Source organism: Saprolegnia parasitica (genome assembly GCF_000151545.1).
Source record: "Saprolegnia parasitica CBS 223.65 unplaced genomic scaffold supercont2.2, whole genome shotgun sequence".
NCBI lineage: Eukaryota > Oomycota > Saprolegniomycetes > Saprolegniales > Saprolegniaceae > Saprolegnia > Saprolegnia parasitica.
Window position 1 is genome coordinate 923,824 of NW_012156396.1, and position 13,659 is coordinate 937,482.

Below are 13,659 nucleotides of genomic sequence, written 5' to 3' on the forward strand. Positions count from 1 at the left end.
GAGCCAATCCACACAAATAGATTCCCATCACCATGGACGGTGTGGGCGACGTCGACGACGAGTGGGTCTGGCCCCACGAGTCTCATGGAAGCCCCGGCAGATGGAGGGCTTCCTGCGCTGCCAGGTCTGCGGCGACTACATGAGCGGGCCCGTCCTCCTCCGCAACTGCCGCCATTGCTTCTGCTCCGAGTGCATCCGCAAGCACCTCCTCGCGCGGGGCACCGGTGGCAACTGCCCCGAGTGCAAGCAAGATTGCTCGCCTGGCGACCTGGTGCCGAACCGACCACTGGAGCAGATCATCAACCTCTTCCGCGCGCTCAAACCCAAAGTGCTGCGCCTCGCAGACGGAGCGCCACTAAGCGAGATGGCCAACGCGCCGACGACGCCGACCAAGACGACGCAGGCAAAGCCCGGCAATAGCGCAACCAAGCGCGTTCCCGTTGTCTCGTACAACATCATGAAGGACGCTGAAATCCGAAAGCACCTCGAAGCCGCGGGCCTCGGCAGCATCCGCGGGACCCGGGACGTGCTCGTTGCCACACACAAGGAGGTACCTATCTCAACGCTTTCGGAGGCTAAGAGACTACTAGTATACGATGCTCTGCAATGCGCAGCTCGATACGCTGCATCCCAAGACGCCAGACGAGATCCGCAGCCAAATCCTCGCTACATACAAGCTACGCAACAGCGAAAAGTCTCAAATGGCCTCGACCAAGCGGTCGCTTGGCCTCCGACACGACGATCCGATTGAGAAGGCGATCAGCTCGTCGCCGGCACTCAACGACAACTTTCGCAAGCTCGCCGAACAGATCAAGGCGCAGAAAGCGGCCAAGAAGGGCCAGCTACCGACGGCAGCGAGCGGCCAAGAAGCGCCTGCCAAGAGCATCCCGACACTGCCGTCTCCACTTCCTGCTGCGTTGCTGTCACCGACACCGGGAGTGACGTCGCACACGTCGGCGTCGCCGGTCCAGAACGCGTTTTACGCAGACACGGAGGAGAAGCCCGCGCATCCGGTGCTCCAGGCCGACGGCGCACCGCGGTACCTAGCTCGGGACCCGGTCAAAACCCTCTTTCACGCGCCCAACACGACCGGCACGTGGCGCCAAGTGTTTCTCGACAGCACGCAGCAGCACGTCTATGTCCACACGGTAACACAGGAAATCCGCACGGACCCGCCACCGAGCGTCGCGCCGGCCAAGAGCTCGATGCATGCCGCCGCCGTTCCCAAGAGCATGACGCCGATCGTGGCCATGAAGCGACCGGTCGAGGTTGCTGCTAGCACCGTGCAGTGGGCATGCCCGCGCTGCACGCTGGTCAACGAGATGCATCTCGACGAGTGCTTGGCTTGCGGCGGCCCCAACTCCAAGAAGCGGCCCAAGCGCGTCGTCCAAAAGAAACTGGGCTAAGTTAACCAAAATGCACAACATTATTGTCAGCTTTAGGAAGAGTGAAGACGTACGGATACCGTAAAATATCCGGAAGATTATTCGACCGACGCGATCTTTTCAACAGTTTTGACCATGAGCCTCCTGGCTGGCGGGCAGCCATCGGGCTACAGCACGTTTGCGCCGTCGCCGCCAAGCGCGGGTCCTCGGCCCAGAGCGTCGTGGCTCTCGCGCCTCTTCCTCGCGTGGTGCGCGCCGCTCTTGTCGCTCGGGAACGAGAAGCAACTCGATCTCGACGATACGTGGGTCCTCGACGAGGAAGACAGTTGCAGCGCCGCCGTGGCGCAGCTCGAGCATCACTGGGCGCGCTCCGGGTCGCTTGTGGCTGCCTTTGTGCGTTGCTACGGCGGCGTATACGGCTGCGTCGGCCTCGTGCTCGCGGTCGCCTACGGCTGTGACCTCGCTGGGCCCTTGATCCTCAACAAGGTCGTCACACTCGTGTCGACGCCAGAGAGCGACGCGACGCTGATTTGGAAATGGCTCGGCGTGCTCTTTGGCTCGCGCGTGCTCAAGGCCGTCCTCTTCGCGCACGTGTATGCGACGACGCAGGTCATCGCAATGCGCTTCACATCGGCGCTCAAGAGCGTTCTCTTCCAGAAGGCGCTGCGCCTCAGCACCGAGTCGCGGGCGACGCGCAGCACGGGCGACCTCGTCAACTTGTATACGACCGACGTCTCGAACCTCCTCCTCGCGGCCTACTACGTCCACGAGCTGTGGATCTTACCGATTGAGATTGGCGCCGCGCTCTACTGTCTCCACGACATTCTTGGCGCCGCGACGTGGGCCGGCGTCAGCGTCATTCTGCTCGTGCTCTGCCTCAACCAAGTGCTCGCCAAGGTCATGGCGACCGCGTTCGAGGGCATCATGCGTCTCAAGGACGAGCGCATGGCGAGCGTCCACGAAGCGTTTGGCGCTATTCAAACCGTCAAGCTCCACGCCTGGGAAGACAAGGTCGCGGCCAAGATTCACGACATCCGCGAACGTGAGCTCGCTTTTATTTGGCGCTACCTGCTCGTCGGCGCGTTCAACATTTTCACGCTCTGGGGTGCGCCAATGGCGGTGTCGACGGCCACGTTTGCCGTGTACGCTCTCTACTTGCAGCAGACGCTGTCAGCTGCCAGCGTCTTTACAGCACTCGCGCTCTTCCGTCTCATGCAAGAACCGCTGCGGTCCTTCCCCAAGATCGTTACCGGCATGATCCAAGCGCATGTTTCGCTGCAGCGGCTCATGACGTACTATGCACTCCCTGAACGGCTGCCCGAGGCGATGGCGACGACGCCGGTATCCCCGGACGTCGCGATCGCTGTCTGTGATGCTACGCTTGCGTGGATTCGAGCCGGCGACGCACTCTTTCATAGCCTCTCGCTCGAGATCAAAGAAGGCGACTTGGTCGTCTTGCACGGAAGAGTCGGCAGCGGCAAGTCGTCGCTGCTCGCGGCGCTTCTCGGCGACATGGAGCGTCGCGCGGGCTCGGTGTTTCTTGGCGGCTCGGTCGCCTACTGCTCGCAGACGCCGTGGATCCAGCACATGTCGATCCGCGACAACATTTGCTTTGGCTCCCATTATGAAAAGAAGAAATACCTCAAGGTCCTCGAGGCGTGCGGGCTCATTGCGGACCTCCAGGCGCTGCCTGGTGGCGACAAGACCGAGATTGGCGCCAAGGGACTCAACCTGAGCGGCGGTCAGAAGGCAAGGATCGCCCTCGCACGCGCGTGCTATAGCGACGCCGACATCTTTCTCCTCGACGCACCGTTCGCCGCCGTCGATGCGATCGTCGCCGCCGAAATCTTTCAAAAATGCATCCTCGGTCTACTGCGCCACAAGACGCGGCTGCTCGTGACGTACAACACGGAGATCATTGCGTCCAACATCGTGGACAGCGTGCTCAAGCTCTGCGACGGCCAGCTTGTCCAGACGCGCACGATCGACAAGGCGCCGCTCGGTCCGCCGCCCGTCTCGCCGCTACTTGGCGTTCGCGTCGGCTACCGTCGCACGGCGTCCGAGAAGCTCCGAGCGACCCCATCTATATCGCCATCTCCTGCCTTTGCGTCCGTCCAGCAGCTTGTCGAAGACGGGTTCGCGCCGCTCGTTGCCCGCGCGTCTTCCTTTGCTCGGGAGAGTGGCCAGCTCGTGCGCGACGAAGAGCGCCACAACGGTCGCGTCTCTCGCCACGTCTTTCTGAGCTACTTTCGGGCCATGGGCGGGGTCGACACGTTTCAATCGATCAATCGTGACGAGCTCACACTCTGTTCTTAGGTGAGTGTCTGCGTCTTCCTTGTCGTGGTGCAGTGCGTGTGGCAAGGCCTCATGCAAGGAAGCGACTTCTTTCTCGCGTCCTGGACGGCCCAAGACGACGCAGCCCAAGAAGAAAATGCCACGAGCAATGTCGTCTTGTATGCGTGCCTCGCCCTCGGCAGCAGCGCACTCGTGCTCGTCCGCACGCTCACGGTACCGCGCTCGTATCTCTGGATAGACGCAGACATAGTATCGGACGCGTAGGTCTCGATCGGGGGCTTGCACGCGGCGAGGCACCTCTGCGCCGGCATGACGACCTCCCTCTTGCGTGCGCCAATGAGCTTTTTCGACGCGACGCCCGTGGGCCGCATTCTCAATCGGTTTAGCGACGACGTCTCCCGCGTCGACTTTCAGCTGCCGTTTGCGTTTGGATCGCTCCTCGCGACGGGCTTCTCGGTGCTGTGCACGCTCATCACTGCGAGCATCGTTGCCAAGTACGTTGGGCTTGCGATTCTTCCTCTCTTGCTCCTCTACGTGCGTCTCGGACTCTACTACCTCCAGCCGGCGCGGGAGCTGCAGCGGCTCCAAAAGGTAACGCAGTCGCCCGTCCTCGCGCACCTCGCCGAGGCCAACGACGGGTGCGCCGTCATTCGGGCCTTCCACGTGGCCGACCGATTCACGCACGAAAACGCGGCCAACATCGACGCCAACAACCGCGTTGTATACGCGAGCATCATCACCAACCAGTGGTTTGCTCTGCGCATGCAGCTCCTCGGCGCCCTCGTCGTCGTCCTCTTAACAACCGGCTTGACGCTGCTCAAGGACACTTTGAGCCCCGGAGTGATTGGTCTCGCCTTCAACTACAGCCTCGCCGTTGACGCCGGCCTCGAGGGCCTTCTCCAGGTGTGGTCATGGCTCGAGACCTCGATGGTCAGCCCGGAACGCCTCCAAGAGTATATGGACGTGTTGCCAGAGACGACGAGCGACGCAGCCCTCGTCGTGCCCGAGCCGTCCTGGCCTCGGTTCGGCGAAGTTGCTTTTGAAAATGTCTCGCTGCGCTACACGCCAAGCAGCGCCAACGTGCTCTGCGACGTGAGCTTTCGGATCAAGGCGGGCGAGAAGATCGGCGTCGTCGGGCGCACGGGCGCCGGCAAGTCGAGCGTCGCCTCGGCGCTCTTCCGCCTCTACCCTCTCGCGTCCGGCAGGATCCTCCTCGACGGCGTCGACACCTCGACCGTGGACATGCGTCTTCTTCGAAGTCGGCTCTCGATCATTACGCAGTCGCCCATCCTCTTCAAGGGCACGCTGCGCGGGTACCTCGATCCGTTTGGCGACTGCTCGGACGACGACCTCTGGCGTGCGCTCGAAAAGGTCGAGCTCCGGCCGCTCGTCGCCGCGTTGGACGCGACGCTGGACGCAGCGCTGGAAGAGAACGGCGAGAACCTCAGCGTCGGCGAGCGTCAAATGCTCTGCATGGCCCGCGCCCTCCTCTCGGACGCGCAGGTCGTCGTCATGGACGAGGCCACGGCCGCCGTGGACGCCGAGACGGACGCCAAGCTCCAGCGCGTGCTCCGGTCCGAGTTCAAAGAGGCGACGGTGCTCACGATCGCGCATCGCCTCGACACGGTCTTGGACGCCAACCGCATCATGGTGCTGGACGCCGGTCGCGTCGTGCAGTTTGGGTCGCCCATGAGCCTCATCGCGCGCGGCGAGGGCCACTTCTACCATCTCGTCAAAGAGGGCGGCTACATCGACCGCGTCGGCTCGTAGATACACAGAAATCGATGCCATTACATGTCGTAGCTCTCTTGGATAAAGGTGTCGGGCGCGGATTCCGTCCCATGTGGCGGCGCGTTGAACACATCGTCGTCATCGTCTTCGTCGTCGGACGCAGCTTGGCGACGGAGACGTCGCCGTTTGGCATCGGCACGCGGCGTTGTTGCTGGTGATGTCGACACGACATGGTCGGTGTCCTCGCGGGATCGCTTGGCCGTGGCGTCGGGGCTGCTGGGCGCATTTTCAGAGGCGGGCGCCGAGAGATGGGGCTCGTCGTCATCTCGTCATCACGGGATCGCTGGCGTGGGGCCGTGTCGTCCTGACTACCAACATTGGTCGGCGCCGAGAGAAATGCATCATCATCGTCGTCGTCTTCCGAGCCGTTGAGGTCCTTGTAAAAGGCTTCGGCGGTCTTCCGGACGCTACGCGTGGGCTTGGGCGACCGCGGGGCCACATTGTCGTCGGTTGCTGACATGGCATCGTCATCGTCGTCGCCGCCGTCATCGTCGTCGTCATCGTCGTCATCGTGGGTCTTCTTGTGAAGCTTGAGGTGCTTGACGCGGCGCTCGATTTGGTCGGGCGTCCGATCGCGGTCCTGAAACATGTCTTCGTACGAGATGACTTCGAACACGGACGGCAAATGCTTGAACTTGAAGTACATCTTGGTCAAGTACTTGTCTTCAATGACGCTCCACGTCTTGGTCTTGGCGCGCGGCTTGCGCGCCGGCTTTGCTTTGGTCGTTGTCGTCGCTGGGTCCTTAGCGACTAGAATCGACGGCGCCGCGGCCATAAAGTCAAACTCGGCCTCGCCTTCGATCTCGAGCTCGCGCGGCCGAACAACGCGAACGTCGTCGTCGTCGTCGTCGTCCGAGCTCAGGTCGCGCCGGCCTTTGGGCGCCACGAGACTTTCGGGCAAAAGCGACTTGTACCGGCGCTGGATCATGACGCACGTGCGGGGTGCGAATGGGTGTCGAATGAGACTCTCGACGTACAAGAGGTGGTTGGTCTCAGCAAGTGCAAAGAAATGGCGCACTGTGGTGCTATCCAAGATAAGATGCTTAGCGCTGTCCCTGGAACTACAGAGTTTCGTACCGGAGAAAGTCCAAGATGTGTCGAAACTCTTTCTTGTTCTGGATGGACGGGTCTTGCAACATCGTGTTGAACGTCATGAGGCACTGGATGTTGAAGAGCATTGGCTCCATCGTGGGATCTTCGCCCATGAGCGCCTATGACACACGATGCGATTGATGGTCTAGGGTGCAAACAAGTACCTGGAAGCCTTGGACACGGTAGAAGAACGAAAACACGTAGTGGTTGACCTTGGCACTGTTGGTCTTGTAGTGGCGGAGCAGGTAGCAGTACATTTTGATACTTTCGTGCGAGATCATCGAGCCAAAGTACTTGCGCGTGTCAAACTCTTCTTCCTTTCGCCGCATCTCGAGCTGCATTTGGCGGTCGCCGTCTTCTTCGTCTTCTTCGTCGTCGTCCTCGTCGTCGTCTTCGGCATCGTTGTCGCCCGCCGCGCGGTCGTTGGCGTCTCCGGACTTGGTCTTTTTCTTGGTTTGCTTCTTTTTCTTCTTTCTACGGTGCCCGCGTCAATACGACGGCAACGAAGCACGAAAGCTCGCGCACCCTGGTGCATTGCGGCGCTTCTGGAGCACCTTGAGATGCTTGCCTTCCGTGTCGATCATCTTGAGCACAAGCTACGCCGTGGCAGTGAGCACCAAACGATTTGTGGCAAGGTCAAGCGCGTACATGCGTCAGCGTCGCGACTTCCACGACGTACTCGAGCGTAAAGGCCGACGGAGACCACGACTTGATGAGCACGGGGAGCCGATCGAGAAACTCGCGCTCGTAAAACAGCTTGTGCTGGAGCGACTGACCGATGCGTTGCAGCCGTGTGTCGGCACTCGTCACGAGTTCCGTCTACGCAATTATACCGACATGTGTTGAAATGGTATCCGTAAATACAAGCTTACGAGCATGGCGATCATCTCCGTGACGACCTTGACCGCCCCGATCATGGCATGGTAATTCTTCGCCTCGGCATAACTCTACTCGGTCGTGTGTTGTGGCGGTATTTTGATGATAGACAGCGCGTACCTCGATCGACTGGAGCACAAAGTTGAACGAAAACATGTCAAGCGTCGACAGAATGGCCTTTTGGTCGTACGTCGCGAGGAGGTTCGTCGGGTTGAGCAGCGCCATCATGGCGTCCATGCCTTGCTCGCGGAAGACGCGCTCCTTGTCCTTTTCAAAAATCTCCGCTTGCTGCTTCTGGAGCGACTTGAGGTGCGGCAACTTGAGGCGGTGGTACGCGGTGAGAAACCACACCAAGTGAAAGTACAAGAGTCGGTCGTTGGGCAAGAGCTTCCCGCTGCCGCGGCGAAACTCGTTCTTGAGCGACGACGTGAGCTGCGGGTAGCACTTGCTCAAAAGCTCGTCGCAGATCGTCCGCAGCGCTTCGCTAAGGCGCCTATGGAACGCATGGGTGCTTGCTTTGCTGCGAAAAGGGCACCGCCGTACATGTTTAAGTCCAAGGAGGAGCCAGTGTGGCCGCCAAAGACCTCTTGAATGTCGTTCATCGCATGTTGCTTCTGGCGCCGACCCCGCAATCCCTTCTTCTGGGCCTATACATACCTGATTGTGAGCACGCGAGAGGTGGAGGTAGCGAAGAATATGCCTGTGGAATGACATCGTCGCCCGATTTGCTGAAGTCCGTCAAAATGGTGCGACAGCCGGTCTTGCCCTGGAGCACGAGCATGCCACCAAAGTTGGAGTGACGCTGGTTCTTGGCGCCGCGATGCTGACTCTCGGTCTTGAGCTGCCCCAGCAGCGAGACTTGATGCTGCATTGGCGGCGGCGCGACCGGCTGAGGGGCCTCGTCGACCGGTGGTGTGGACGGCGGCAGTTGGATCGTAGCGACAAGCTGCTTGGGGGTCGTCGTTTGCAAGACTAGGTCGAACATCTCCATGAGGAGCAGGTTCCACTCACGGTTCTCGGCCGACTCGATGTCCTACAACACACTATGAGAATCGACATTCGAACCGACGAAGCCGCGTACCTGGGCAAAGAGAAGAAGCATGTCAAAGACGTTTTCTTCGTACAGCACGACGATCAGGTCTTCCTGGAGACGAGCCATGTGGTTGGTCGCTGCCGTCACATGGCGCAAGCTCTCGTTTGGAATCGCAAGCAAGTTGCGAAAGAGCGTCAAGACGAGCTCCATGTTGAGGTAATCCTATCCACACAGCATGAACATGGTTCGCGAGATGAGGACGCCAGCACCTGTGACGTGCGGGCAGACCCTTCCCGCGAGAGCGGTTCGACGAGAATGGACATGAGAAGTTGCACGACGCCGTGCGTCAAGAACGCGCGCTTGTAGCCGCGGAGGTACTTGAGCTGCAGCGCAATGTTGTCCGACTCGTTGGCGGGCTTCATCGTGAGCATGACGAGCACCTTGAGGATCGAGAACACGAGCGACCTACATGGAGCGGCTCCGAGCCTGCATCTTCATGTTAAAGGGACGCACCAGTCGTTCTGGTGGTTGATCAAGAGCGGGATGAGCTTCTTCTGGAGAATCTGCCACCGGCCAAGCGTCTTGGAGACGAGTCGATGAATTGCATGGTCGCGCCGGATCGCGCGTTGGAGATCGTGGATCCACTCTTCGCAGTCTTCGCCCCGCGTGAAGTTGGAGTCGCCGTCGTCCGTCTCGGTGAGCACGCCAAGGTTCGAGCACACGAGGAGGAGCTCGTTGAGCATGGCAGGGTCCAGCGTCCGTTTCACGACGGCCTCGTTGCCGTCCTCGTCGACGAGCGCTTCTTCTTCGTTCTCCGAGACGTCAAGGGCCTCGAGGCTGCGCGCGCGCTCGCAGTGGGCCTCGTCGAAGGCCCCGTCGTCCTCGTCGTCTTCGAGCTCCAGGAGCGCGTCGTCCTTCCGCCCCAGCGATGCCATCTCGCCTTGGAAAAGCGAGCGAATATGGGCTCGCGCCAAAGCCCATGTTGATTTTCAACCAATCATAAACGACCATGAGGGTTTTTTATCCAATCCAACGTCACGCACGCAACGACGATCAAAAGGCTTTTAAAGGTTTACAAAGGCATACAAAACCCGGTATTTTTGAATTGCCCGGCTGGGCGATTCCCGTTTTCGCGGGAAACCTGGGGCCACAACAAAGTTGCACCTGTATATGGCAGAAGATGGCATCCGACGTCGAACGTCAACGTGCTCGAGCCCTACCCGTACACTTGCGTACGCACCATGGGCCCCTTTTCGGCGGTGTCATCTTCAAGCTCGCAAGTGCAATCTCGTTGCTTCGTCCATGGGCGGAGGCTGCTGCGACCAGGGATAGTACCCTGGCTGCGACACGACGGGTTGGACGACCACGCAGCCTCCATGCATAGCTCGTTCTTCAACGTCAGTCAACGCCTGCGCATTCGTTGTTCGAAAAAGGGTTGAAATATCGAAGTTTCGAGCGGCTTGGTCGATTCGGCTTCATTTTCGCAGTTGCCTTCAAGGCCGCAGACGCATGCAAATCCTGCGCGTGCTCGGTCTCTTGCTGACCGCGGTGGCGGCGATGGACCCAATCGTCATCAAGGGCCAGCGCATGTTCAAGTACTCGACGGGCAAAGCGTTCCAGGTCAAGGGCGTCGACTACTACCCGCGGCCCAACGCGGGGATCCTCGACATCAACAACTACGACTTCTTCACGGACGAGAACGAGCCGATTTGGGCGCCGCACATCAAAGAGTTTGCCGAGCTCGGCGCGAACGCGATCCGCCTGTACGCCGTCGACCCGTCTCAGAGCCACGACAAGTTCATGTGCGCGCTCCAAGCCATCGGCGTCTACGTGCTCGTGGACCTCGCGGCGAGGTCTCAAGTCTCCACCCGATATCTATCAACGTATCAACGTATCGACTGTATAGCTGCGAGGGCTGCGCGATCACCAAGGACGAGTACCCGACGTGCTACCCTGGTTCGCTCAAGACACGCGGCCAGCAAATCATCGTCGCGTTCTCAAAGTACAACAACGTCATTGTACGTACTCTCGCAGCAGCTGGTGCTTGCGAGCTCACTATCGAGGCTTGGACCGTAGGGCTTCAGCGCCGGTAACGAGGTCAACCATATCGTGGCCCGCGCCAAGACGAACGCGCCGTGCCAGAAGAAGTTCATCCGGGACATGCGCGCCTTTATCCGCTCGTGCAACAACGAGATGCGCCCGATTCCCGTCGGCGTCGTCACCGCCGACTCGGAGCGCAGCGCAAACGCGATCTACTACAACTGCCGCACGGACGCCGCAGACACGCTTGAGAACGCAGAGTGTAAGCAAATCCGCCGCATGCGCCATATGAACGCAAATGCGTAGGGTATGGCCTCAACACGTACGTGCAGTGCGACCCGGCCGCGACCAGCAGCGTCGTGGGGCCCGGCTACAAACAGCTTCTGGACGACTTTACGTCGTACAAGATGTCGGTGCCCGTCATGCTCACCGAGATTGGCTGCCTCAACGTTGGCTTCCCGACGATCGACGGCTACGCGGCGCAGCGCACGTGGGTGGACGCGGCGTGGATGCTCTCGCCGAGCTTCAGCAGTGTCTTCACCGGCGGCTTTGTGTTTGAATTTTCGACCGAGAACGCCAACTCGAAAGCGGACGCGCCGTACCCGTTCACGTCGTTTGGTGGCCAAAACTACGGGCTCGGGTACTTCTCGCCCGAGACGTGCGACCATCGCGAGACGCCGTGCACCTTCAACCGCATGCCCAACTATGGCCTTCTCGCGTCGCAGTTCAATGCGTCGAACGAAGCGGCGTCGATGCCGCAGTCGCCCGAGTACGCGGGCTACCGCACGACGCCGCCAGCGTGTCCGTCCGACTTTGCGACCCTCGCGAGCGCCACGTGGGCCTCGGACGCAGTCACCGACATGCTCTGCCCGGACCTGACGCAAACGCCGCTCTGCCCGGGCGACACGATGATCAACGGCAACGGCGACGTGATCGCACCGAAATCGGGCACGTCGCCTGTCCCTGCGGGCGGGACCACGCCGTCGGGCGGCAAAACGCCGTCGTCGGCGACACCGAGCCCGCCGGGCGTCACGACGTCGACACCAGGAGGCCGAGCGACACAAGGAAACAGTGCCACCGCTCTCTCGATGGCGATGCCAGTCGCGCTGGCCCTCGCCTCCCTTTTCGCGTAATGCATGCAATCCAACACATTTTTTTCTGCATCCTTGCATGGCTCCGAGTACCACAGAGCCGTACGACCCGTTCGGAACATGCGATGAAGATCAGCGTGCAGCAGGAGTACCAACCGACGTTCAGCCGTGAGCGCAAAATAAATGGTGCAGCGGCTTTACCACGTGCCTCTCCACCTGATTATTGTCACTGGCTGACCTCGGGCGGTGCTGGCACGAATGAACATGTTTTTGATAGATTGACAGTGTTTTCATGCGCACGTGAAAGCGATGGTACACGACGAGGAGCGCGGCGATGCTGAGGCCGCCGCCAAGCAAGATCGGGAGACCGTACTGCAAGCGCGTGCGCAGCAGGACGGACGAGAGCGCAAAGTTGAGCAGCTGTCCGAGACAGTTGGCGGAATTGAAGGCGCCGGCATACAAGCCCAGTCCGTCCTGCTCGCCGTACCCAATCACGTGCATGATGACGGGGATTTGCAGCGCAAAGATCGCGCCTTGTGGGATCGCGCAGAGCACGACGATCGTCACGTTGAGCGCGACGACCTTGGAAAAGGCGAGGACCACGAGGAGCGTTTGCGGCACAATCGACGCGAGCAGCAGCCGCCGGACGCCAAACCAGCGGACGAGGTACGGCAGGCAGAAAAAAACACGAGCGACGCCGCGTTAAAAAGCGTGTCGGTCGACCCACCAGCAATGGTGACGCCGTCCCTGTACTGGATTTGCGCGGCGGTGCAGTTGGAGCCGCAGCTGTCGGCGCCGCGCGCGTCGCCGTCGTAGACTTGCAAGCCAAAGTACTGGCCTTTCGCGCCATTGTAGGCAATGTACCCGTACGAGAGCAAGAGGAGCACGGACGAGTAGACAGCGAGCGGCTCGGGCAGCGTCCGCACGCCCGTGTACACACCGAGGGATGCGTGGTGGAGCCGACGGAGAAGCGATGTGGTCGACGTTGTCGCCACCGGTGTCTCCTTGGCGAAGAGAAGGACGGGGATGCACGTGATGAGAAGGACGCCTATGAGCATGCTGAAGAAGCCAGAGAGCGACTCTTGCGCTCCGCTGAAGAGCCAGATGTACCCCGACACGCAGAGACTCCCGAGCGTCGAGTAGACGGACCCGATGGCGGCCGCCGTGACCTGGCGCCCGCCGGCAAAGTCCGCAATGATCAAGTTGGCGCTGGTCTGCAGCACATTGACGCTCACGTCCATCCAGAGGTAGCAAAGAAGCAGGATCGCAGCCGTGACGACTTGGTTCGAGTCGCTGTCGCCACACGCTGCCCCGATCGCGTAGCTGTTGGACATGATGCACCAGCACAAGAGCGTCGCGATAAGCGATCCGAGGATAAACGGACGGCGCCGACCATACGCACTGCTGCACTGATCACTGAGAACACCGGCGGCGGGCGAAACGAGCAGCCCCGTGATAGGACCAATCACTTGGATGAGCTGCACCTTCCACGGCGCCACAAAGATCGTTTGCAGCTGTGGCCCAAACGCCGCCCACTGCGCGGACCAGGCCATGTTGACTGCCATCTTGGGCGCGCAGAGCATTAGCATGAACGCCAGCGAACATCCCGGCGGCGGCACCTGAGGCTCGTCGCGCCGGCGTGCGCTGCGCTTGCACGGCGAGAGGCCCGAGTCCGAGTTCAGGAAAGGCTGTTTGGAGCACTGCGACGACTCGGAGTATAAAAAGAGAGCGTCCATATCAATGGACCGCGTCGAAATTTCAATGAGTTCAATGCCGCGGACGACGGAGCTGGCGGCATGGGTCGCCTCCGAGCACTCAATGTCCAAGGTCAAGCAGGCGCAGACATCCTTCCACGGCGAACCGCAGCGGCGACACGTTAGCTCTTGCGTCCCAGCGTTCACATAGGTGTACTCCATCGATGCACCGGGATAGAAAGCGAGCTCGAATGGTGCAACCTCCAATTCAAGCGCGATTGAAGACGCTTGTTCCTTCCATAATCGTTGCTCGAAACGTCGCGCTAAAAAGGGTGCGAAATGCAATGTGGCAGATGCCTCTT

The 13,659-nt window shown here is 60.5% G+C and overlaps 5 protein-coding genes across 5 annotated transcripts; 3 read left to right on the forward strand and 2 right to left on the reverse strand.

Moving 5' to 3' along the window:
* Window positions 1-23: 23 nt before the first annotated feature.
* Window positions 24-1,437, forward strand: SPRG_00931 (hypothetical protein). The gene is made up of 2 exons (XM_012339143.1): window positions 24-550; window positions 591-1,437. The coding sequence occupies exons 1-2, from the start codon at window positions 101-103 to the stop codon at window positions 1,404-1,406; spliced, it is 1,266 nt and encodes a 421-aa protein (XP_012194533.1). The 5' UTR covers window positions 24-100; the 3' UTR covers window positions 1,407-1,437.
* Window positions 1,438-1,520: 83 nt separating this feature from the next.
* On the forward strand, window positions 1,521-5,450 carry SPRG_00932 (hypothetical protein; the record flags this gene model as incomplete). The annotated part of the gene is made up of 3 exons (XM_012339144.1): window positions 1,521-3,650; window positions 3,702-3,893; window positions 3,945-5,450. 3 exons carry the CDS (start codon window positions 1,521-1,523, stop codon window positions 5,448-5,450), a joined length of 3,828 nt encoding a protein of 1,275 aa, XP_012194534.1.
* Window positions 5,451-5,699: 249 nt separating this feature from the next.
* SPRG_00933 (hypothetical protein) lies at window positions 5,700-9,407 on the reverse strand (the record flags this gene model as incomplete). The annotated part of the gene is made up of 13 exons (XM_012339145.1): window positions 5,700-5,725; window positions 5,784-6,496; window positions 6,549-6,682; window positions 6,728-7,037; window positions 7,089-7,159; window positions 7,212-7,382; window positions 7,436-7,510; window positions 7,560-7,932; window positions 7,983-8,086; window positions 8,140-8,472; window positions 8,521-8,694; window positions 8,742-8,937; window positions 8,986-9,407. 13 exons carry the CDS (start codon window positions 9,405-9,407, stop codon window positions 5,700-5,702), a joined length of 3,102 nt encoding a protein of 1,033 aa, XP_012194535.1.
* Window positions 9,408-9,950: 543 nt separating this feature from the next.
* Window positions 9,951-11,669, forward strand: SPRG_00934 (hypothetical protein). The gene is made up of 4 exons (XM_012339146.1): window positions 9,951-10,325; window positions 10,379-10,490; window positions 10,549-10,774; window positions 10,819-11,669. Exons 1-4 carry the CDS (start codon window positions 9,982-9,984, stop codon window positions 11,643-11,645), a joined length of 1,509 nt encoding a protein of 502 aa, XP_012194536.1. The 5' UTR covers window positions 9,951-9,981; the 3' UTR covers window positions 11,646-11,669.
* Window positions 11,670-11,829: 160 nt separating this feature from the next.
* On the reverse strand, window positions 11,830-13,589 carry SPRG_00935 (hypothetical protein; the record flags this gene model as incomplete). The annotated part of the gene is made up of 3 exons (XM_012339147.1): window positions 12,293-13,589; window positions 11,904-12,185; window positions 11,830-11,841 (listed from the first exon to the last, which is right to left on the reverse strand). The coding sequence occupies exons 1-3, from the start codon at window positions 13,517-13,519 to the stop codon at window positions 11,830-11,832; spliced, it is 1,521 nt and encodes a 506-aa protein (XP_012194537.1). The 5' UTR covers window positions 13,520-13,589.
* Between the last annotated feature and the right edge of the window lie 70 nt (window positions 13,590-13,659).